This window comes from Ascaphus truei, chromosome 12 (genome assembly GCF_040206685.1).
Source record: "Ascaphus truei isolate aAscTru1 chromosome 12, aAscTru1.hap1, whole genome shotgun sequence".
NCBI lineage: Eukaryota > Metazoa > Chordata > Amphibia > Anura > Ascaphidae > Ascaphus > Ascaphus truei.
This window is the reverse complement of record NC_134494.1, coordinates 49,390,507-49,414,380: the sequence shown is the minus strand read 5'-3', so window position 1 is coordinate 49,414,380 and position 23,874 is coordinate 49,390,507. Positions and strand designations below refer to the sequence as shown.

Here is a 23,874-nt window from a genome sequence, read left to right as displayed (position 1 = left end):
CAGTAGCAGAGGTGATGGTATATATGTTATACAGTAGCAGAGGTGATGGTATATATGTTATACAGTAGCAGAGGTGATGGTATATATGTTATACAGTAGCAGAGGTGATGGTATATATGTTATACAGTAGCAGAGGTGATGGTATATATGTTATACAGTAGCAGAGGTGATGGTATATATGTTATACAGTAGCAGAGGTGATGGTATATATGTTATACAGTAGCAGAGGTGATGGTATATATGTTATACAGTAGCAGAGGTGATGGTATATATGTTATACAGTAGCAGAGGTGATGGTATATATGTTATACAGTAGCAGAGGTGATGGTATATATGTTATACAGTAGCAGAGGTGATGGTATATATGTTATACAGTAGAAGAGGTGATGGTATATATGTTATACAGTAGCAGAGGTGATGGTATATATGTTATACAGTAGCAGAGGTGATGGTATATATGTTATACAGTAGCAGAGGTGATGGTATATATGTTATACAGTAGCAGAGGTGATGGTATATGTGTTATACAGTAGCAGAGGTGATGGTATATGTGTTATACAGTAGCAGAGGTGATGGTATATATGTTATACAGTAGCAGAGGTGATGGTATATATGTTATACAGTAGCAGAGGGGATGGTATATATGTTATACAGTAGCAGAGGGGATGGTATATGTTATACAGTAGCAGAGGTGATGGTATATATGTTATACAGTAGCAGAGGTGATGGTATATGTGTTATACAGTAGCAGAGGTGATGGTATATATGCTATACAGTAGCAGAGGTGTTGGTATATATGTTATACAGTAGCAGAGGTGATGGTATATATGTTATACAGTAGCAGAGGTGATGGTATATATGTTACACAGTAGCAGAGGTGATGGTACTGTATATATGTTATACAGTAGCAGAGGTGATGGTATATATGTTATACAGTAGCAGAGGTGATGGTATATATGTTATACAGTAGCAGAGGTGATGGTATATATGCTATACAGTAGCAGAGGTGTTGGTATATATGTTATACAGTAGCAGAGGTGATGGTATATATGTTATACAGTAGCAGAGGTGATGGTATATATGTTACACAGTAGCAGAGGTGATGGTATATATGTTATACAGTAGCAGAGGTGATGGTATATATGTTATACAGTAGCAGAGGTGATGGTATATGTGTTATACAGTAGCAGAGGTGATGGTATATGTGTTATACAGTAGCAGAGGTGATGGTATATATGTTATACAGTAGCAGAGGTGATGGTATATATGTTATACAGTAGCAGAGGTGATGGTATATATGTTATACAGTAGCAGAGGCGATGGTATATATGTTATACAGTAGCAGAGGCGATGGTATATATGTTATACAGTAGCAGAGGCGATGGTATATATGTTATACAGTAGCAGAGGCGATGGTATATATGTTATACAGTAGCAGAGGTGATGGTATATATGTTATACAGTAGCAGAGGTGATGGTATATATGTTATACAGTAGCAGAGGTGATGGTATATATGTTATACAGTAGCAGAGGTGATGGTATATATGTTATACAGTAGCAGAGGTGATGGTATATATGTTATACAGTAGCAGAGGTGATGGTATATGTGTTATACAGTAGCAGAGGTGATGGTATATGTGTTATACAGTAGCAGAGGTGATGGTATATGTGTTATACAGTAGCAGAGGTGATGGTATATATGTTATACAGTAGCAGAGGTGATGGTATATATGTTATACAGTAGCAGAGGGGATGGTATATATGTTATACAGTAGCAGAGGGGATGGTATATGTTATACAGTAGCAGAGGTGATGGTATATATGTTATACAGTAGCAGAGGTGATGGTATATGTGTTATACAGTAGCAGAGGTGATGGTATATATGCTATACAGTAGCAGAGGTGTTGGTATATATGTTATACAGTAGCAGAGGTGATGGTATATATGTTATACAGTAGCAGAGGTGATGGTATATATGTTACACAGTAGCAGAGGTGATGGTACTGTATATATGTTATACAGTAGCAGAGGTGATGGTATATATGTTATACAGTAGCAGAGGTGATGGTATATATGTTATACAGTAGCAGAGGTGATGGTATATATGCTATACAGTAGCAGAGGTGTTGGTATATATGTTATACAGTAGCAGAGGTGATGGTATATATGTTATACAGTAGCAGAGGTGATGGTATATATGTTACACAGTAGCAGAGGTGATGGTACTGTATATATGTTATACAGTAGCAGAGGTGATGGTATATATGTTATACAGTAGCAGAAGTGATGGTATATATGTTATACAGTAGCAGAGGTGATGGTATATGTGTTATACAGTAGCAGAGGTGATGGTATATGTGTTATACAGTAGCAGAGGTGATGGTATATATGTTATACAGTAGCAGAGGTGATGGTATATATGTTATACAGTAGCAGAGGTGATGGTATATATGTTATACAGTAGCAGAGGCGATGGTATATATGTTATACAGTAGCAGAGGCGATGGTATATATGTTATACAGTAGCAGAGGCGATGGTATATATGTTATACAGTAGCAGAGGCGATGGTATATGTGTTATACAGTAGCAGAGGTGATGGTATATGTGTTATACAGTAGCAGAGGTGATGGTATATATGTTATACAGTAGCAGAGGTGATGGTATATATGTTATACAGTAGCAGAGGTGATGGTATATGTGTTATACAGTAGCAGAGGTGATGGTATATATGTTATACAGTAGCAGAGGTGTGCACAGCCTCTGCATGTCTGTCTATTTCCGTTTGAAATATATTTATAGTAAATGTATGCCGTTGCAGTAAGTTTATCGGCCTCCCGTGCTCATCTCTGTATGAGCCTTTCCATGACAACAGAGGCCTATTTTTAGATAGATTTGTTTTGATCAGATTAGCGGTGGAGCAGGTAGGTGCGTTTCAGGCCTATCTGACAGCAAAGTGATCAAACAAGCGTTCGATTTAAGTGTCAGACATGTTATCTTGCATCACTGCTGCTCACTCCAACGAAGACAGGTGAGGCCTGCAACCCCGTGTCTCTGGCAGGGAAAGGGTTAAGGGTGCAATCCCATGTAGGCCCAGATACATTAAAGGGTGCTACGCTCTAGCACTCAACTCTCATGGCAACGAATGGGAATTAAGGTGTGTCAAAGTTTAGCACCTTTTAGTGAATCTGGGCCACAGTCGGACCAGTTGAATTTCTTAGGGGCCACTGGTTGGCGAAGTGTTTGTCAATCAAGTGTCTTCTTTACCCTTATCTCACCCACCCTGTCCTTATCAGAGAACCGATAAAGATAAGGGGAGAAGGTGCTGTACAAGCACTTGCTGTAAACACAGTGACATCACACACATATAGGTCCGTCTTTTGACCGTACGAATTTGCCTCCAGTCCTACACGATCACAGAGCTCGTCACACAGCCATACAAATGTGCAGAAGTGGAAACCGTTTGCGCTTCTTCTTTTTAGGAATTCTTTTTAAATGTGAAGGATATCCTGAGAGCCCCGACTGATATCACCGGGCAATTTGTCAAATGGGAAGCGCAGGAGATAGAGCTCAATAATTGGTGAGTGGCTCATTATTACTTGGACCGTAAGATTGTGGGCCCATATTTACTAAACGGCGCAATTCCATAAGACACTGTCCGGCCTGGGATGACCCCTTGTGGCCCTATCAAGCGAATCGGCCGTACGGTGCCTTCTGACATTGGGACCCTTGAGAGCTCTTTGTCTGATACGCTTATCCTTCTATTGTAGTACATATATGTAGTGTTCGTGACTCCATGTCATCATAAGTAGTCCAGTGCTGGTCATCAAAGGCTCCATTCTCCATAGAAGTGCAGAACTGTGAACCACTGGGTTTAGTATATTAAACAACAACAAAACAACAGACTGGATCGGAATCTCAGGATGGCATGGAGTCAGGTTGGCAATACTGGTTATTGGATACCAGGGTGGTCGAAATTCAATCCTTAAAGAGCCACCAACAGATCGGTTTTCAGGGCAAAACTACACATGCCAATGATAACTAGAGCGATGTCCATCAATGTATGCGGAGTGCTACAAAACTGTACACTTTCTGCATGAAATGTGGCATCAAATCCAAGAGGCAGTTGCTAAGGGGGAGGGCACATCTTCTATCTTTTTATCCATCCTATTCTGGCTAATCCTCTCTCTTCTTCCCTCTGTCCCTGTTTCCTTACACTGAGCGCTGGTTCAGGTGTGTTTGATCACAATGCTAACAGTTACATCAGTGCTCTTCCACTAGTTCTCCAAAGGGGCCAAATATAAAGACATTTAGGCGTAGAAGGGCCACAAGCTTATGCAATGTTGGCTAAAAACTTCACCATTATTATGTTTCAACATTTTGCAGGCATTTATAACATCTGTGCTATATATATATATAATATATATATATTATATATACTGTGTGTATATATATTATATATATATATGTGTATATATATATATATATATATATATATACACACATACACATATACATTCGCTTAACTTACAAGTGCGTTTCAATGTGAAAACTGCAGTTTGCTGCATAAGTAGCTAGTATGAAATTAGCAGGAGCATAGAGTCTAAGTGGCTGATTCTACAGGTGCCGAAGCAGCCGATTGGCGAAAAATTCCCCATTGAAGTAAACATATATACACACACACACACACACACACACACACAGAATCAGCCCCTAAATCCACATCGATGCCCTTCGCGGGGCATTGTTAAAGACCACTTGCATTATATGTGTCCCTCTGCATTGTAGGCTCAATAAAATCCCCTTTCCCCCTGACTAGCTTTTATGACAAGAAGGCTGCTGTTCACGAAGCCCTGTGTGATAACATCGACACCCGCACGGTTATGGAGGAGATGCGCTCTCTCGTCGGTCAGTGTAACTCTTACGTAGCCAGTAAGAAAACGGCTAAACAGGCTCCCAACAGAATACTTCTGAAGAGCGTCAGTTCCTACCTTACAGACATGCTGAAAGTAAGTGATTTATAGAAAAGGTTTCCAGATTTGTACTAAAGTGGCATTTTTCTGTGACCCTTATTGAATGGAAGATAAGTATTTCTCAAGCTGTTTTTTTTTTAACAAACATAAGTTTGTTTCAGAAAACGGAGATGTTTTTGTCCTGCATAATGTCCTTGTGATGTAGCTGACAGATTAACGTGCCTTCACCCGTAACTCCCATTTTTTCCCCCAGCCAATGTGTTATAGGTTAAAGCAGGGGTGCACAATCTTTCTCCCCTGCGCCCCCCTGCCATCCCTCCCCCCCCTGCTCGCGCTAGCCCCTCCTTACCTTGGCTCCGGCGTTCCGACGTCACGTGATGTCGCGTTGGTATGATGTCACAGAGGCCTTCACCGCTCCCCTGGCATTTAATTTAAATGCCTTCGGGAAGAGCGCGGGGGCCTCTGTAAGCGCTGCCCTTCCCGACCCGCCCAAATCACCAAAAAATGTGGCACCCCCCAGTTTGCGCACCCTTGTGTTAAAGCTTTTGAATATGCAGAAACCAATCATATTTGATCTAAATTCAGGGCATTGAACACTTGGTGGCACCCAGACGTTTGAACCAGGAACAGTCGCTACTAATGCCTCCGATCGTTTAAATGCACCACCACCCCCCCCCCCATTAATGGGCAGAAAACGCCCTGTACTTTGGGGGGTAGACTTTCCATTCTCAACTTTTTCCTTCCCAATACGTTGGATGGAATGTTAAAGACCCGCAACAATAATATCCAGTAACGTCCCGTGTCCTGTGTCACGTCCTGTGTCACGCCCTGTGTCACGCCCTGTGGCACGCCCCGTGGCACGCCCCGTGTCACGGCCGTGGCATGATAATAAAGGTGATTACCATTCCAATCACTTGTTGGATGAGCTGATTTTGTGCGTGATTGGAGGCCTCCGTACCTATTCAATATGGTGTGTAGCCGCTTCCCTGTGCTGGGGAAGGTTGTAGTCTCATTTAAATGAGGCTAGTTTTCCCCCCGTGCTGTACAAGACAGCCCCACTCCATATGGAGCAGGGGCCTGTGTGTTGGACACCAACCTGGGGTATATTGTTCTGTAGCCAGGTGATAAAGTGTAATTTATAGTACTACTGTACTTCCTTAACATTAATATATCATGTAGTGACTCTGATTGCTTGAGTGTCATTTGCATCAGCAAGTGGTATGGGGGTGCAGTTATATAAAGCAACGGAGGAGTTGCATGACGCACCCATGATAGGAATATCCATCATCTCTGACCTTTCCTATGACTCATTATTCTTGCTTTTGTTAATGGTTTACCTACATGCCTTGGCTGGTGTTAACATGTACGTACTAAGACGTTTTCAAACTTTAATACCCAGCCCAAACTGTCCCCCTCCGTTTATTTACATTCAGAGAAGAAATATTTTATAATCATTTCTAAAATGACATCCAAACGCCTTCTCTTGCAATTGGATAAAACCACTCCCCTTTTCTTTTTTTTTTAAGCACTTTGACCACTGATCCTCTGGGATCTCACTTTTAAGTGACCGCTGGTAATATTGCGTTCTTTTTAGATCTGCATTTTGTTAGCGTGGTGTTGTTTTTCTTTCCTTGATCATACGTTTCTTTTTTTAGATATTTGGAGCTATTGAGGGTGAGGAGCCGATTGGATTTCCTGTAGGTGGAAGTGCGCAAAATATCAATGTAAGTTTCTTTATCGCCAAATGTTTGGGAACGCAACTCCTTGGGGGTATGTGAAAATAAAAGAAAATAGAAGCTGTGTAGTGTAATATGTCGAATAATTTGTGAAATGATGTTAATATACCTTTGCACTCACATATGGCAGGTAGAACACAGGCTCTAAAAACAAGCTCAGGATTCCCAAAAGGGTGGTGGTTCTTGTAACTTGAAAATGTAGAGGGGACATGCATAGGATAAAACAGTGTTTTGCTGATCAAAGCATATTAAAAAGGTGTCAGGGATACTCAAACAGGAGATAATGCAAGGCTCAGAAATATATTCAAGCAGGTCCTAAGGATCGCTCAGCTGTACATCCTGGACAGTTACTCCCGCTCGAGATGACGTCACTTCCTGAACCGCGCCTCTCCTCCATTTGGCCAAGTTTCATTATGATTTTGTATTTTATTGACTTGAACAATTGTTGGCCCTTATTCAGTATGCTGTGACGCTGCTTCCCTGTGCTGGAGAAGATTCTAGTCCCATCCAAATAAGTGAATTGTTCTCCAACACGGGGAAGGGGCTTCTTATCATACGTATTGAGTAGGAGCGGTCAAGTTCTACGGAGATATTCCAGCACTGCAACTCTCTTCTCCCCACCTGATAATGTGTTAGCATACTGTTGGATTAATGAGATGAAACAAGTAGTTGATATCAGTAAGTGAAAGGAGCAATGTTGGAAATCTTTTTAAATAACCCTGTTGAAAGTGGATGAAATATGTGAAAAATAAAGGATATATCAAAGTATAACATCTGAATATGTTAACCCTTTCAGAATATTTAAGTATTCTGCTGTAAGCGTCCATGTAATGGTTACGTGATAAAATAAATATAAACAGTTGCGTTTCAGATGTGTAGACTTAGTCAGTGTTGCACTGTATATGGTTTATGACGACTGTACGGACAGAATAATCTGCACGACGGATTCTTGTGAACTGGGCGGTCATCCACAGAAAGGCTTCCCCAATCTTACCCATCTGAAGACCCCCATCTCCTCTACTTTGGGAAAACAGACTCCACAGTTTGGAAATCTTATTCCATGCATAGTATGCTCAAACATATTGTTTGCTGTGGAAGTGCTATTGTGATGTGCCTTTAGATACAAGAACTAGTAAAAAAATATACCAATGTGCATCCCTTTAAATCCTTGTCTCTTTCAGTAATGCTACATAAAAGCCTCCAGTCCAAAAGCTCTTCGGGGCAGGGGCTCCTTTTCCTAAATGTTACTTTTAGGTCTGAAGCACTTATTCCCTTTGTTATTTATATTATTTGTTATTTATATGATTGTCACGTGTATTACTGCTGTGAAGCGCTATGTACATTAATGGCGCTATATAAATAAAGATATATATATATATATATATATATATATACATACATACATACATACATACATACATACATACATATAAATAAGCATTTCTTAACACCTAATACTATTTAACATGCCTGCAATTCAATATCATTAACTCGTACAGATTTCTTGGTACAGAAGAGGAGTCTTCACATTCTCATTTTGGGGCCAATATATATATATAAATTGTATATCATTTTTCACAGTGGTTTATGAGCTTATTTGGGAGATCGCCGTTGTAATAGTAACACGTTGCTGCCCCCTCTGTTTGGCAAACACGTTAACACTAATGTGTCCACCATTTTTTTTTGTAATTATTATTCATAGCTGGAGGCCACAGTAATGCCGTACCTCCAAGTTTTGTCTCAGTTCAGAGAAGGCGTACGACAAATTGCAAGAGAGAACAAAGGTAAGAATTATTTGTTCAGGGTCGTCCCACAATGTTGAGATGTTGGCCTGTGTGTGGGCGCCATCACTATTATAATAATTGTTTCTTGTATAGCACTGACAGTGTTCACTGCGCTGTACATAGAATGTTTGCAGGCATGAGTCCCCACCCCATAAAATGTACAGTCTTGTGTTTTTGATGCCGGAGGCACAGGGAGATAAAGTGGTTTGCTCAAGGTCACAAGGAGCCGACACCGGGAATTGAACCAGGCTCCCCTGCTTCAAACTGTGTCATTGTTTTCAGAGTCTTTACTCACCGCCACCCCGTCGGGCCCCGCGCCACCCCGTCGGGCCACCCCGTCGGGCGTCGGGCCACCCCGTCGGGCATCAGGCCCCGCACCACCCCGTCGGGCATCGGGCCACTCCATCAGGCCCCGCGCCACTCCATCAGGCCCCGCGCCACTCTTGTTATGTTAATGCAGAATGAATAGTCTCTATGGGGATGTGTATGCAGATGATACAGGTTTAATCTTACAGAGATACGGTTACCAATGATTGATGGGGACAGTGTCCTACGTGAGTAACTTGAGCTTTATTTTTGTACAGTGCGTTCTACATAAGAGTTTCACGGAAGTCTTCCCTGTGTTTAATAAAAACAATGATGTGCAGTTAATTACTGCAGTAGTACAATGACATAGTGATGACAGTAACCCTCTCAGGACTGGCATCACTCTTCAGGGTTCACTACCATATGGTCACAAAAGGCCCCAGTGACATGAATGAAAGTTTAGGAGGCTCAACTTCTGTTCTAATGGCGTTCACGCATATCCCGTAGAGAACGATCAAAAATAGCACGTCATAAGGACATCCTTGGGTTTAAACCTAGGGGTCTCTCCCATAGTCATCCACGGTCTCTTGGACCGCTCCCTGTTGACTATAGTGAGAAGTAGGGGAGCGAACAGTGCAAGAGCCATTAATTTTGCAGGAGAAAGGACATTAACTTCACAGCATAGTAAATGAATGGAGGGTTATTGTGTGTCTGTGTGTCTGTGTGTCTGTGTGTCTGTGTGTCTGTGTGTCTGTGTGTCTGTGTGTGTGATAAAATATCATATTATACTTCAGCCTACATCGCCCCAAAGACGGCAGCCAAAGGGTGTCTGCCATTTGCTGGCGTTACAGCTGCTCCATTACAACCCAAAATACACCAGACTTCTAACCCCGCTGTACCCTATGTTTCCACTTGCCCTTTCTTATAGATTGTAAGCTCATTGGGGCAGGGCCCGCTTTACCTACTGTAAGAATGTATGTTAGTGTTTATCTTATTGTTTTTTTGTCGTACAGCGCTATGTTGGCCCATTATAAATAAATGATAAGAACACACTGCAGTGGTTTATTTTGCGAGTCTCTTGTGTGTGCGCAGTGCTCCAGAGCTTGCCAAAAACTATAAGGAATTAGTGCTGCTGCTGCTGCTATACGGCACGTTCTCCAAGGTGAAGAATTAAACGCTTCTTCTCTTTCTTACAGTCATTGAAGTATTGCAGTTGAGTGATGCTCTTCGAGACGACATCCTCCCTGAGCTTGGCGTGCGGCTGGAAGATCATGAAGGTAATTGCCAGAATGTGACTGTTTGTTGTTTACAAGGGCATCTGACTGTAAAAGGTATGTATGTATGTATGTATGTATGTATATCATCATCATATTCAGCCCTTGTGGAACCACTGCTGCATGAAGGCCTCCTCAATGATCTTCCAGGTACTGCTGTCGCAAGTGTCTCCTCCATTTTGCTCTAACAAATCTTCTGATTTCATCCTCCCATCTTACTTTCATCGTCTTGGTTTTTTAATCTATTGGAATCCAGTAGAGTATCATCTTTGTCCAGCAATGGTCATTTCTTCTTGCCATATGTCCAGCCCACTGCCATTTTCATTTCTTCACCCGTGTGGTGATGTCACAGACTTTTCTTTGGTTTCGAACACTCGTTCTTTTTTCTGCCTCTTCGGGTAATACTCGGAGTATTTCTCTGAATACTTCTTTGCCTTGTCTGAAGCTTCTGCATTATCTTCGCACTTTGGGTCCACATTTCACATCCACACATGAGCACCGGCAGATTACACTGGTCAAAAACTATTTTTCTTTAGGAACAATGGAAGGTTCCCTTGAAATATTTGTCTTTTTTCTTCCAAATACGCTCCATCCCACCTTCATTCTCCTATTGATTTCATTCAGAAGGTTTTCTTCCATTGTTACTTGCCGGCCAACGTTGGCCTAATCTTCGGCTATTTCTAGTCCAGTTTAGAGTTGACACATTTGTTGAACAATATACATATGACATGTCTATAAATCTCACACAAATAGCTGTAGCAGTCTTCGTTGACATGTTGGGAATTTCCTGCACCACTAATCCTCGAGTTGCACTAAATAGAAGCATTTGACCACCGGGCAGACCTGCTAACCTGGTCAGAGAGGCTGCTCTTTCTAGTTTCCTGTACTGTCATGGCTGTCTCTGAGTAGGTTTGCGGGCCGAGCACTTTGTTTGACCCAGGCTTAGCTGTAAATTGTGTGTGACAGAAGGAATACGCTTAAAGGGATCTGTGTAAAAGTGACGTACTACGAGGGCTCATTTGCATGTCATTACCCAGAATCCTTGGCTGCAGTGAAAGCACTGTGTGAGTATGCGGTAAGGCAGATTTAGTGATCTTGTCTGAGACTTGTGAATGGGCCCATAATGGGACATGTGAATGTATTACTTCCTGGTAAAACATTTTTATAAATAAATAAGTGTTCAGCCTCTGTTGCAGCAGACCATTTATTGGGGGCAGTACATACCTTAGTGCAGTGTTTTTCAACTCCAGTCCTCAGGGAACCCCAACAGGTCAGGTCTTAAGGATACCCCTGCTCCAGCACGGGTGGGTCAATCAGCAGCTTAGTCGTTGTGACTGGACCACCTGTGCTGGAGCAGGGATATCCTTAAGACCTGGCCTGTTGGGGTTCCCGGAGGACTGGAGTTGGGAAACACTGCACTAGTGACATTCCTCTTATTCGCGAACTTGCTAGCTGCCATTTTTAATTCCCCAAATAATTTAGAAAATGGAGTGCTCTATATTCTGGATTAGGGGTCTCTCGGTAGTAAGGCTAGTGCATTCCTGCTTCAAGGGACCCCTGGTCTTGGTAAGTGGGGGAGCGGGAAGAAGCAGGGCAGGCTGCTTCTATAATGCACATGAAAGTAAAGTATAGTATGTCTCAGCTGAGTATGGAGGCGGGAGGATTTTTAAGGGATCCTAATTCCAGCTTGTTGCAACCAACAAGAGATGACTTTCTTGAGAGCTTTGACCCCATCAATCATAGAGATACCCAATATGTTTTCGTTCAAAGCTTCCTGTTGGTGGAAGTCGGAGTTTGATTGCTTTGACATGTAAAGCTGTTCTCCATAGGCCTGTTCTGAATGACTTGCATATTAGCTTCAAATGTGAAAAGACATGTCATGTTTGCCAAAGGAGTTCACCTTTGTGGGGCTGGAGCAAACCTGTCTGAGCTTGTGCACTGCTGGGAAGTCATTATTCTGGGATCACCGTTTCTTGTTCTCAGTAGGGGAATGACGGAGCTCAAACCTCTCAATCCTTACACTGTACAGTAAATAAATATCACTTGTGAGCACATTCACATGTCACAGACAGGTCTGCAACCCTGCCTTTCCCCATTATCTCCCAGCATACAGTGCTCCCACTGCAGCAATGGATTCTGGGAAATGACCAGCAAATGAGCACACAATGTCATTTTGATTTCTCTCCCTTCCCTCCCCCCCCCCCCACGCTAATATTTTGGTTGTATTCCCAGCGTTCTGCTCTGTGCCATTTTTGATGAATGCAGTTCACAATCGGAATGTAAACATTTTCTTTCCAGGACTTCCAACTGTAGTCAAACTAGTGGACAAAGAGACTTTGTTGAAGGAGAAGGAAGAAAAGAAAAAGGTAAAATATATATTTTTTTTATTTAGCAGTGTTTCAAAATGAAACTACTAGTTATAGGAGATAAAGGTTATCCACCATATCTATATCTATTATAGATCTATTTTTTTTGATCATTTATTTATTTTTTAGCTGCTGGCAGGTGAAGCATAATTAAGAGGGGGGGGGGGGTGTGTGTCACCAGAACTGAACGGTGCTATTTTTTAGCTCCAGGCTCCCAAGATACGTAACGGTGTAGTTGCCAGGGTTTAAATGTCCCTCCAGGGGAAACAAAATGGCCACTAAACCTCCAGCCAATAGGAAACCATAACATTATAAAATTCACATTTTTCCCGGGACAAATGTCGCCCATGTGCGAACGGCACACGTTGGCCGAAAACCAGGACATAGGACAAAAAACGGGTTGTCTAATCACCCTATGTAACAATGATGTTGAGACCTCGCTGGAATGTAGCACCAGCTGCAGAGTTTGGATGAGTTTCAAAGTGAATGTTCCATGTATTCAAATATGTGCTACTGTGCCAGATCAAATATCACAGAGGGGCTTAAAAGGCAACCGTCACCAGTGTGCTGATCTACGGTCCAACGTTCATTGCCTGGTGGAAAATAATGTTATTGGTGCTATAGTTTTAATGATATAATTTGATGGATTGCGGCTGTTATCCCTTCTTCATGTGTAGACGTTTTTAAAAAAAAAAGTGAACTATACCCCCACACCAAATAAATTTAAAAAATGTGTGTGTGTTTTTTTCTGTTTTGGTGTGTGGGTTTTATTGTATAATTTAAATAAATGGGCATTGGGAATTTGGAACTAGAAAAAGACGGGTTCCGATGCATTACTACACATTCCTATACAATTTAGGGTGCGTCACAGACAGTGCGTAGTTAACAGATGAGCAGCTCTAATATACATCTACAATATGGCTGTTCAACTGGCAGCCTACGGGTCAATCCCAACACGCACAGGGTCTTGGAGTGCTCCTTGGTCTGTCTGCTTCTGCTAATTTAACAGCATTTACTGTATGTGCATGCTGAAACTCACTTTATGCAGCATAATATAATTACATAGTATACAGATGATGTGTAGTATATATATATACTTATATATATATACTGTATATATAAAAAAGGTATCACCTAATACTGAAGAACTAATTTATTCTGTACTATCGCAACTGGACTAACACAGCTATTTTCTGCTATATATACAGGCATACCCCGGTTTAAGTACACTCACTTTAAGTACACTCGCGAGTAAGGACATCTCGCTCAATAGGCAAACGGCAGCTCACGCATGCGCCTTTCAGCACGTCCTGAACAGCAATACCGGCTCCCTACCTGTACCGAAGCTGTGCGCAAGCGGGGAGACTATAGAGCCTGTTACACATGTGTTATTTACATCAGTTATGCACGTATATGATGATTGCAGTACAGTACATGCATCGATAAGTGGGGAAAAGGTAGTGCTTCACTTTAAGTACATTTTCGCTTTACATACATGCTCCGGTCCCATTGCGTACTTTAATGTGGGGTATGCCTGTATATATATACTGTATATGTGTATATATATATATATATATATATATATATATATATATATATATATATATATATATATATATAAAAACTAACAATTTATGTCATAGGACAAGCTTTCGTGAATTCTCCTCTCTTCTTCAGGTCAAGCAATACATCTTGACCTGCTGTATTGCTTGACCTGAAGAGAGGAGAACTCTCGAAAGCTTGTCCTATGATATAAATTGTTAGTCCAATAAAAAAGGTATCACCTAATACTGAAGAACTCGTTTATTCTATAGATATATATATATATATAGATATGTTCCTTACCGAGTAAATCCAGGACCCCAAGATCACAAGGCAAGAAGGAGACCGCACACTCAGGAGGTACAAAAAAAGCGTGTATTCAGTAGAAAAACTGGCACATAAAATGGGTTTATGTGCCAGTTTTTCTACTGAATACACGCTTTTTTGTACCTCCTGAGTGTGCTGTCTCCTTCTTGCCTTGTGATCTTGGGATCCTGGATTTACTCGATAAGGAACCTATCTATACATTACCTATATGGGACAAGCACCTATTTCCAGTTTGTGTGTGCCATCTGCCTATATATATATATGCAAATACAACTGTATGCTCATCTGCATGTCTCAGGCAGGTCTGCGACCCCACCTTTCCCCATCATCACCCAGCATACAGCACTTCTACTGCAGCAAGGGATTCTGGGAAATGACATGCAAATGAGCACACAGTGTCACTTTTTGCCTCAAAAACCATTTTTAACATGGTTCCCTATAGGCTTAAGCTTGCTGCATGGTCACAGCCTTGAGCACAGCCAGGGTTAGGGTGCATACCCAGAAAACCACCCACAGACAGCTGTTTCGACCTTAATGGGTCTCATCAGTGTGGGGTTGATTTTAACTGGGTATGCAAAAGAGGCTATGGAATAGGCTATACCATAATACTGAGTTAAGTTATGGTGAGTCAAAAAAGTGACAAAAACCCTCCACAGGAAAGCAAATATGCAAATACAACTGTATGCGCATCTGCATGTCTCAGGCAGGTCTGCAACCCCACCTTTCCCCATCATCACCCAGCATACAGCACTTCTACTGCAGCAAGGGATTCTGGGAAATGACATGCAAATGAGCACACAGTGTCACTTTTTGCCTCAAAAACCATTTTTAACATGGTTCCCTATAGGCTTAAGCTTGCTGCATGGTCACAGCCTTGAGCACAGCCAGGGTTAGGGTGCATACCCAGAAAACCACCCACAGACAGCTGTTTCGACCTTAATGGGGGGTTGATTTTAACTGGGTATGCAAAAGAGGCTATGGGATAGGCTATACCATAATACTGAGTTAAGTTATGGTGAGTAAAAAAAGTGACAAAAACCCTCCACATATATATATATATGTGTAAATACAACTGTATGCTCATCTGCATGTCTTAGGCAGGTCTGCAACCGTGTGTGTGTGTATATATATATATTTTTTTTGTCTGATCCGGCCCCTTTGGAGAACTAGTTGAAGAGCCCTGATCTATAACATGGCACAAACTCTGACTTATTACCACCATGTTTGATACTGCAACGTTCAACTCTCAGACACTTCTTGTGTGGTATATTCTCTAGCGAATATTGTATATAGTCTAGCAAGAATGTCTACTTTATTCCGAATTGCGTATTGAGATTAAGGGCCTTATTTACTAAGAAGTGCACATTCTAGGACCCCCTTACAGCCAGTTCACAGGAATGGGCCATACTTATGAAGTTGAGCTGGGGGGTGTCTTTGGTAGTGGCGCTGCTTAGTAAATATGCCCCTACGTGTTTCCACTAGATTATTTCTTTGGTTTGACTTTTCCAGCAGCCTACGGTTTTTGCTAACCCCCCTTTTTTCTCTCATTATCAGGATGAGAACGAGGGGGATCCCCAAAGCTGAAACATGCGATTTTTCAGCAATTGGGAGCCCCCTAGTTCCAAAGATACTTCCCGGTAAAAGTAGCGTGTTCCTGTGTCCTCCAGATGAAACGAAACGGCGGTTTAAATCTCCTGTGTCACACGGGCCAACAGGACGCTGCAGCGTCCTCCGTTTCGGCGCGCTATTGGCCTGCGTGACGCGGTGGATTTAAATACCAGGACGTATCAGTGCGACTTTTACCAGTAAGTATTTTTGGAACCCTAGGCTGAAATGAACGCATTACAGCCCTGGGGGACACGCTGTGTCCTGCCCTGGTACAAAAGGGGGTCCACTGTGGGGGCGGGGGAGAGAGGAGAGGGGGAGATGACTGCTGCTGCTTTAAACTAAAAGAAGTCTCACATTGCATACTATCGTTTCATGGTAAAGAAGCTGCTTTGCTGGTAATACTGTCCGGTGATTATTATTTTTCAGGTTGAGGAAGAGAAGAGACAGAAAAAAGAAGATGCTGCGAGAAAGAAGCAAGAGCAGGAGGTAGATATTTTAACACAGCAGGGCCTGTGTATCCAGGCTAAAGTGGTGCAATACTGGCAGGGCCTGTGTATCCAGGCTAAAGTGGTGCAATACTGGCAGGGCCTGTGTATCCAGGCTAAAGTGGTGCAATACTAGCAGGGCCTGTGTATCCAGGCTAAAGTGGTGCAATACTGGCAGGGCCTGTGTATCCAGGCTAAAGTGGTGCAATACTAGCAGGGCCTGTGTATCCAGGCTAAAGTGGTGCAATACTGACAGGGCCTGTGTATCCAGGCTAAAGTGGTGCAATACTGACAGGGCCTCTGTATCCAGGTTAAAGTGGTGCAATACTGGCAGGGCCTGTGTATCCAGGCTAAAGTGGTGCAATTCTGGGGCAACACAATTGCACCTGATGTATCAAAGAAAAATTACTAATGATTTCTATAGGATTTTTTTTCTTTAATGCAGATTTTTTCGGGGGCCCAAAATTTGCATCACGTTGGTTTAGATACATAGACCCCCAGATAGTTGTAGTTGAAAAACGCATGTTTATATCCATGGAGTTCATCCTTTTGAAACAGCTGTGAGCAGGTGAGATGTATGTATGCAGTGCAAACCTATTTTCCTGGTTGTCCTCATGGCAATAGTCACCATTGAAAATGAACCCATTGGTGGGCACTGCCATGGATGGACTCTCCAGGAAAATAAAATGACGGAGGTCGGCTATCCATTGCTTATTTTTGTCCTGGCGGCCCCCATCCAATTGGGACGCGCCATTCTTAGAATTCTGGGGAGCGATATGCTGTCAACCACCGCTGATCACTGAACGATCTTGCCCCAGATTTCTTACTGCGGTGCACCATGTGGACAACAATTGACAGGCAGTGCAATGGTTACCTTAAGGTGCCGGGGCCCTACTTATGTGTTCGTTGGTCGCCAAGTAGACCCAAGAAAAGCATATGACAGTCCTGTTTTACAGTGTAAAAAAAAGATGGAAAACATTTGCTAATTTCTGCACAGTTTCACAAAACTTCTTAAGAAAATAAAAGTCGTTTGAAGGAGAACCTCAAGTATACTTTGTGCTTTACAGGTGATACAGCCCGATCTTTAATTCTCATTCTGCATGGGACATTTTTCTTTCCAGAGAAAACCGGAAGCGCCTATTTCCCATTCACTCCTAAATCCAACGTGAACAAGCGGCACTGCAGAGACAGAAAATAACCTTTATTGTAGAGAACACTCCTTTAAAAAAATAATAAATAATCAATGTTAGTTTGTGAAAATCTGGCATGAGTTTGAATGACATACATCCAGTTTTTCAAGGTCACCAATGAAAAGATAAAAACATTTCCAGAGAAGCTGAAATCATTGGGTAGTTGGAGTGCTTAAACTACCCCCCCCCATCCCCCCCAAAAAACTGCATTGAATGCAAATATACCAAATACAAATATAGCCATCCTCAGAAACCTTTACTTAAGGAAGCAAACTTTATTAACCCCTTTCTTTAGTGTCCTGTGGACATACAATTTTTTGCAGGATTGAAATTGGGGGATTACCCAGAGCTGAACCGTGCTATATTCAGCCCTAGGTAACCCCTGATTTATAAGGTACTTACCGGTGAAGCTACCAAGTTTAAATCTCCCTCCAGGTCAAACCAAAGAACTGCCACATCTTGGGCCAATAAGAAACTGCAACATCATTGGTTGTGGCTTCCTATTGGACAGGACCATAAATCCCCTTACAAAAAAAACAGGAAGTAATACGCGTAACTTCACCAGTGAGTCTCTCAGAAACTGGGGGATCCCCAGACCTAAAAATAGCGCGCTTCAGCTACGGTGAACCCGCCCTTTCCAATCCAGTAAGAAAACAGGGGCTATGGTTAGCAGGGATTGCTGCTTGAAGTTGTTCATAAGTGGAAGGAGTCCCAAAGAGGGAGAAGGCGGCGCACTGCGGTATGAAGAAAAAGGGATACATCACAATGAATAAAAAGCAACTTATTGGACCGATGGCAACATAGAAACAAAGATGGAGAGTAGGCACAAAAAAAAAAACCTCTAACGTTTTTCACGCGCACAGGCTCTTTGTCAAGTTGTTCATACTTTGGTGCTGTGCAGCTTTTTCCTTTGCTCCCCACACAAATGCATTCCCCACACAACTCGCACGTTCAGAAAACTTCTATTAACGTTGTCTTTTTTGGACATTGTATATTGCTGCCTTACTTGGTTGCTGACCGCTCATTCTCTCTCCTGTAACGTTATTGTACAGGCGGCCAAACTGGCCAAGATGAAGATCTGCCCAAGTGAGATGTTTAAACCGGAGACTGACAAATATTCCAAGTTTGATGAGAGTGTAAGATTTGCTTTATGTGCTTTATTTTTTGTTGTTGTTGGGTAAAGCTTTTAAAACCGTTTCTGCGTTAAAATCTCAGTGACTTGTGAATCTTGAACACTTTTAACCCTTCGCTGCCAGAGGCGCTGGTGAAAGGCAGCGTTGGGATTCATATTCTTCATGAATTGGGATGGCTAAAATAATCGAGTTGAGGCCAAGGTGGTGAGCGGGTAAAGATACCCTGATAGTGACAGACATGATCAGAGCTGATCATGGACTGTTTCCCTTTTTGAAGTCTTCAGTATGTCTGAACCATAAAGATTATGGGGCTTGTGGAGCCAATTTGGGACAAAATATGTGCACAGTATGTATCAAAGCAAAATGTCCAGTTGAAATCAATAGGATTTTTTTTCTTTGATACATTTTGTGCACTATCTTTGCCCCAGAATTGCACAATTTCTGCCTTGAATCATTAAACTCCTATGTGTCAAGGCAATTTTGGAACAAAACCAGGGCATTTGCATCCTAAATCTATGTATCAAGGCATTTTGCTCCAATTTTGCCCCTTGGGCAGTGTTATTAGGAGTTGGGGAGGAGCTACATGGTGCACATGAATATCACTTTCTGTGTAAGTCAAGCATACTGCATCTGATGTAAGAAATTGTTCTTACGTATGCCACAGCTCCAATGAACAGAGCAGTGCGTCCAAACCGTGTTCTCTACGTTGACACTTTTCGTCCTCTTAAATTCCATTTAATTTCTATTGTATGTGTTTTTAGGGGTTCCCCACGCATGATGTAGAAGGAAAAGAACTGAGCAAAGGTCAAGCCAAAAAACTCCGCAAACTCTATGAAGCTCAAGAGAAATTGTACAAAGAATATGTGCACATGGTTCAAAATGGAAATGCAAATTGAGCACACACACGGATGGATATCTTCTTTTCTCTCTTGGAACAATAGGGTTTGAGTGCGGACGATGCTTTATACAACTGTGAATGTGCGACGTGCTCAAATCCAAATACTGAGGAAGGGCCATATTTACTAAGCAATGCTACTATGTAGGGCACATTACATCTAAATCACTTCAGTAGCCTGTGAGTTGCCTTGCAGCTTAGCACCACTTGGTAAATGTGGCCCTAAATATATGATCAAGTGCAACCAAATGATACCCTCTGTAATGTACTGTCTATTACAAATACAATTCTGTATAAAATAATGTTTCTGAATACTTTCTATATCAAGCATTCAAAAAATGTAATGTAAGGGCCCTTGTAGAACTGCCGGGAAACACCGCCCTACTGCTAAAATGAGTGGGAGGATAGGCCACCAAGAGTCCTGGGCCCCGTGAGAGCCGCCACTGATCTGAGTGCATCAAAATTATCTGCAAAGTTCAACTTGAAGAAAATCTTAAAGACTTAGGCCGCTGTCACGGGAGACCAATGCTTTTAACACCAAAATACCCGGATCCTTTGATTGAGCAAAGCAAGAGATAAAATAAATTGTAATTTATTTACAGAATGAACATACATAGCTTGATTTACAATTACAACGAAAAATACACGTACTAGTTACACTGTTAAGTCTGGTTACAGGATGGATCTTTCACTGCATGACAAATCTTGTTACATGATGGAACTCCTTCCCCGATGGGCTGCAGGTTTTTTTATGCACTAAACAGGCCTATACTTAACCCAAGCAGCCAATCTACTCCGTGGGAATAATTCCTTCCCCCTATCACGGAATTGCCACTACTTTGCAAACCTGGCAGAGGGGCTTCTCAGTCTGCTCTGTGCATGAGCCAACTTTGCACCTTGACCATTTAGCATATGGGGCCCGTCCCCTCTACCTGGCGCCGCTCAGTCTGGGCAGAGCAGCCATTTGCCAGGGTAGCTTTGAAATTCTCTTCCTTGCTAACAAAAGGTTTAACACCTCCATATCCTGGATCGCCTTTGAAAATGTTGCTAACAAAAGGTTTAACACCTCCATATCCTGGATCGCCTTTGAAGCTTGGAGCAGCCACTCTCTCTGGCGTGTTAGATGGAAAATCCCCATATGCCTAACATGTTGGTGCAATTAAAATAGGGGGAGTTTAATTCATCAGTTTTTTATAAAACTCTATAAAAATTGCACAACATGATAGTTCCTGATTTTACCCAAACAGTGCTCACAGCAAATCGCACAGCGCTAGGAACTTCCCAGCGAAAGTTAGCAAAAAGCCTGCTGCTAGCTGCTAGGTTTTAGAACCATTTTTCCTGTTGCGCTTACACAAACACACTGCCACCGTTATACACATAATCTTAGAAATCACTTTACTCTGAACCCCCCCCCCCCCCTGGTTCTGGGGTTCGCGGGCAGAACCGGGGGACCTGAATGTAATTAATTCACCTGCCCGGTCTTACTATTCTGGTCTGTGCTGAAGCAGGGAAATGTCCGCTGCTTAACACTCCTGGAATAATAAGACATACATATACAGTTATCACAAGACACAGTGTTTCTGCCATGATTGGGTTGCAGAGCTGACAATCACAATTCCCCAATATGGCTCTGGGGCACCCAGCCGGGCCAAATACCTTTATTTACTGGCCTGGGTACACCTTCACAGCCGCGGTTATAGTTGCCGCTCGCGTGATGTCATGCGCGCCTGCCGCTCGTGCAAAACCTGCACTGAGGTCCGGGGAGGCGTGGCTGTGACGTCACGTGAGAAGTTTGCCCTCATTGGCCGAACCGCGCGCGTGACCCAGCCCGTCACGCGGCAAAGACAATTCTGGGTCTTCTCCAGAATCGCTCGCGTTTCATCGCTCGCGCGGCAGCCTCTACGAGAAGAGACTTGTTCGCACGTGCCGTCGCCACAATAAACGCGGCCTTAATGATGGTGCAGAATTAGGGGGGTGGGGTATGCAAATGGAAGCTTTCAAATGTCAAGTGGGCCAATAGGAAGCCGTGACTTCATATCCCTTGGGGCTTCCTATTGGCCCATGTGACTGGGACATTTGCACCTCCTACTCTCGTGGACCTGGGGGTTCCCGGAGCTGAAAGTAATGGGGTTCAGTTCTAGATACCGCCTGCTTCAATCCTATTTTTAAAAAAATGGAAAGCAGGATTGCTGCTTTAAGTTACATAGTTACATAGTAGATAAGGTTGAAAAAAGCTGTACGTCCATCGTCATCAAGTTCAACCTATGCTTAATTTAGACAACAGATACTTTATCCTATATCTATACTTACTGACCCAGAGGAAGGCAAACACACAACCCCAGTGACATATCATCTAATTATTTCTCATAAGGGGAAAAATAAATTCCTTCCTGACTCCAAGAATTGGCAATTGGATTAATCCCTGGATCAACATCCTACCCATGTATACTTATTTGGTATATCCCTGTATACCTTTCCTACCTATAAAGATGTCCAACCTTTTTTTGAGTGCTACACACAAGAGAAACCCGCACAGGTTATGCTAACCACAGTGAGGTGCTGACTGGTTGTAGACTGATTATATCATATGGGAGAAAAAAGAACCCAGTCTTCCAGCACTCAATCACAACAAATGTAGAATTGTAAATTTAAAATACTTTATTAATAACCAAGAATAAAAAATAGGGTGTTAAAACGTAATTAAATGGTGTATTTCAACAGCACTTGGCTGTATCCTTCATAACCCATCCGAGATTAGGTGGGTAGATATAGTAATAAGATCCCTTATAGATATTCGGGATCAAGGCGCTATATGTTATAGCTTCCTAAAAGGTATAGGAAATGGGTCTATGGGAGCTCACTAAGAGGGTAATCTCAGTATTAGTGTATCAGTGCATGTGTTACGCACTCAGATGATATACTAATAATGTAACTGTTCTATGGCATAGCAAGCGAAAGATCAGACCATATCTGCCCCTGCTTGAAATAGCGCTGCTTGCTTGATAAACTCTCTAGCGTTAATGGTGCTAGGTCTATGGTGGAATCATATTGTGCCCACAAATGAAATGAAACGCAGGCTAATAAGCAAACAAAAGGTAAGGTATATGTTAGTTGGCATTAATCAGGTGTGTGATATGTTTACCAGAGACACCTATACTGCAGAGAAATGATTGATGTAAACCACCATATGTAATACTGATAATGTCGTGGGGTTTATGGGTGTTCTCTTAATCCACAGAGCTCACCTATATTATCAGTAAGGTATAGGTGCATCAATCTTGAGCTTTTAAGTGCAATGTGATATCCAGTCGTACTTTAACCATTCTGTTTGAATCCACAGAAAAAAACCTTGCACACACTCATGGTCACTGTTCCCAGGGCTGAGTGATGTGGTGCATTTGAAGAGGCGGCTAATATTAAAGCAACCTCCACTGTGTTTGTGGTGGCTACAGCTGGTGTCAACACAGGTTGATGACGCTAATAAATACACATAGCAGCTATTAACTGCTCAAAAGCTAGTCTGCCAATATCCGGTGAGTACACTGACAAAGTGCCAGCAGTGTCAGCTGATGAGTAAAACGGGTATATATGGGGTTACTGATGGGATGGAATCACTGTAAGATCACCCCACCCCCCTTTCCCTTTATCACAGATGTATACCTAATACCAGTTTATAGGGGGGGGCGGTCTACCTGTGAGTCGCATGGTCCCCTACTGTATATCAGCGCTGATCTTGGTTATATCAGCGCTGATATGCTCGAGGACCTGCCTGTAGGTGAGTAAAATAAACCCCTTGAAGTAATAGGATCCCGCGGTACAATAACACACCGCGATCCTAGGTGAACATACACACCGGGGGAAGCCGCAAGTCTAGCAACGCGGATCAATATCCATCAGCTGTTGTGTTTGAATCAACCGGCTTCCCGCGTGTGCAGGAGAGAAAATGCCGACGCGCGCGTTTCACGTAGTGAACGCTTCTTCGGGCACGTAGGGGGAGGTCCCTGCGTGTAGAGGTATGTTTATATAGCCAAGGTGAAATTGCCTGTTTCCTCACTTAACCCCTTCATTACTGCTGCATGGCGGATATAATATCCCACTGCCATAGATGCACTGTGTGTGGCTTGCATACTTGTAACTGACTTATTGCCAGATTCAGGATGCCCACTAAATTGTTGCAAAAGTGTCAAACCAGTTGCAACATCACAATGGGCTGAATAGCTATGGCTGCAATACTGTTTGTATATGTGATGTGTTA

At 42.4% G+C, this 23,874-nt stretch overlaps 1 protein-coding gene across 3 annotated transcripts in view; it reads left to right on the top strand.

Annotated features, from left to right (window-relative positions):
• The window catches only part of CARS1 (cysteinyl-tRNA synthetase 1), a 58,119-nt gene extending 38,198 nt beyond the window's left edge, over window positions 1-19,921 (top strand). For all 3 annotated transcript variants that reach the window (XM_075567660.1, XM_075567658.1, XM_075567659.1), the window contains 9 exons: window positions 3,483-3,580; window positions 4,820-5,009; window positions 6,629-6,697; window positions 8,412-8,493; window positions 9,996-10,076; window positions 12,372-12,439; window positions 16,343-16,402; window positions 18,644-18,727; window positions 19,486-19,921. In XM_075567660.1, the coding sequence (XP_075423775.1) occupies window positions 3,483-3,580; window positions 4,820-5,009; window positions 6,629-6,697; window positions 8,412-8,493; window positions 9,996-10,076; window positions 12,372-12,439; window positions 16,343-16,402; window positions 18,644-18,727; window positions 19,486-19,620 (867 nt within the window). In that variant the 3' untranslated portion in view covers window positions 19,621-19,921. The remainder of the gene's footprint in view (window positions 1-3,482; window positions 3,581-4,819; window positions 5,010-6,628; window positions 6,698-8,411; window positions 8,494-9,995; window positions 10,077-12,371; window positions 12,440-16,342; window positions 16,403-18,643; window positions 18,728-19,485) is intronic.
• The last annotated feature ends 3,953 nt before the right edge of the window (window positions 19,922-23,874 follow it).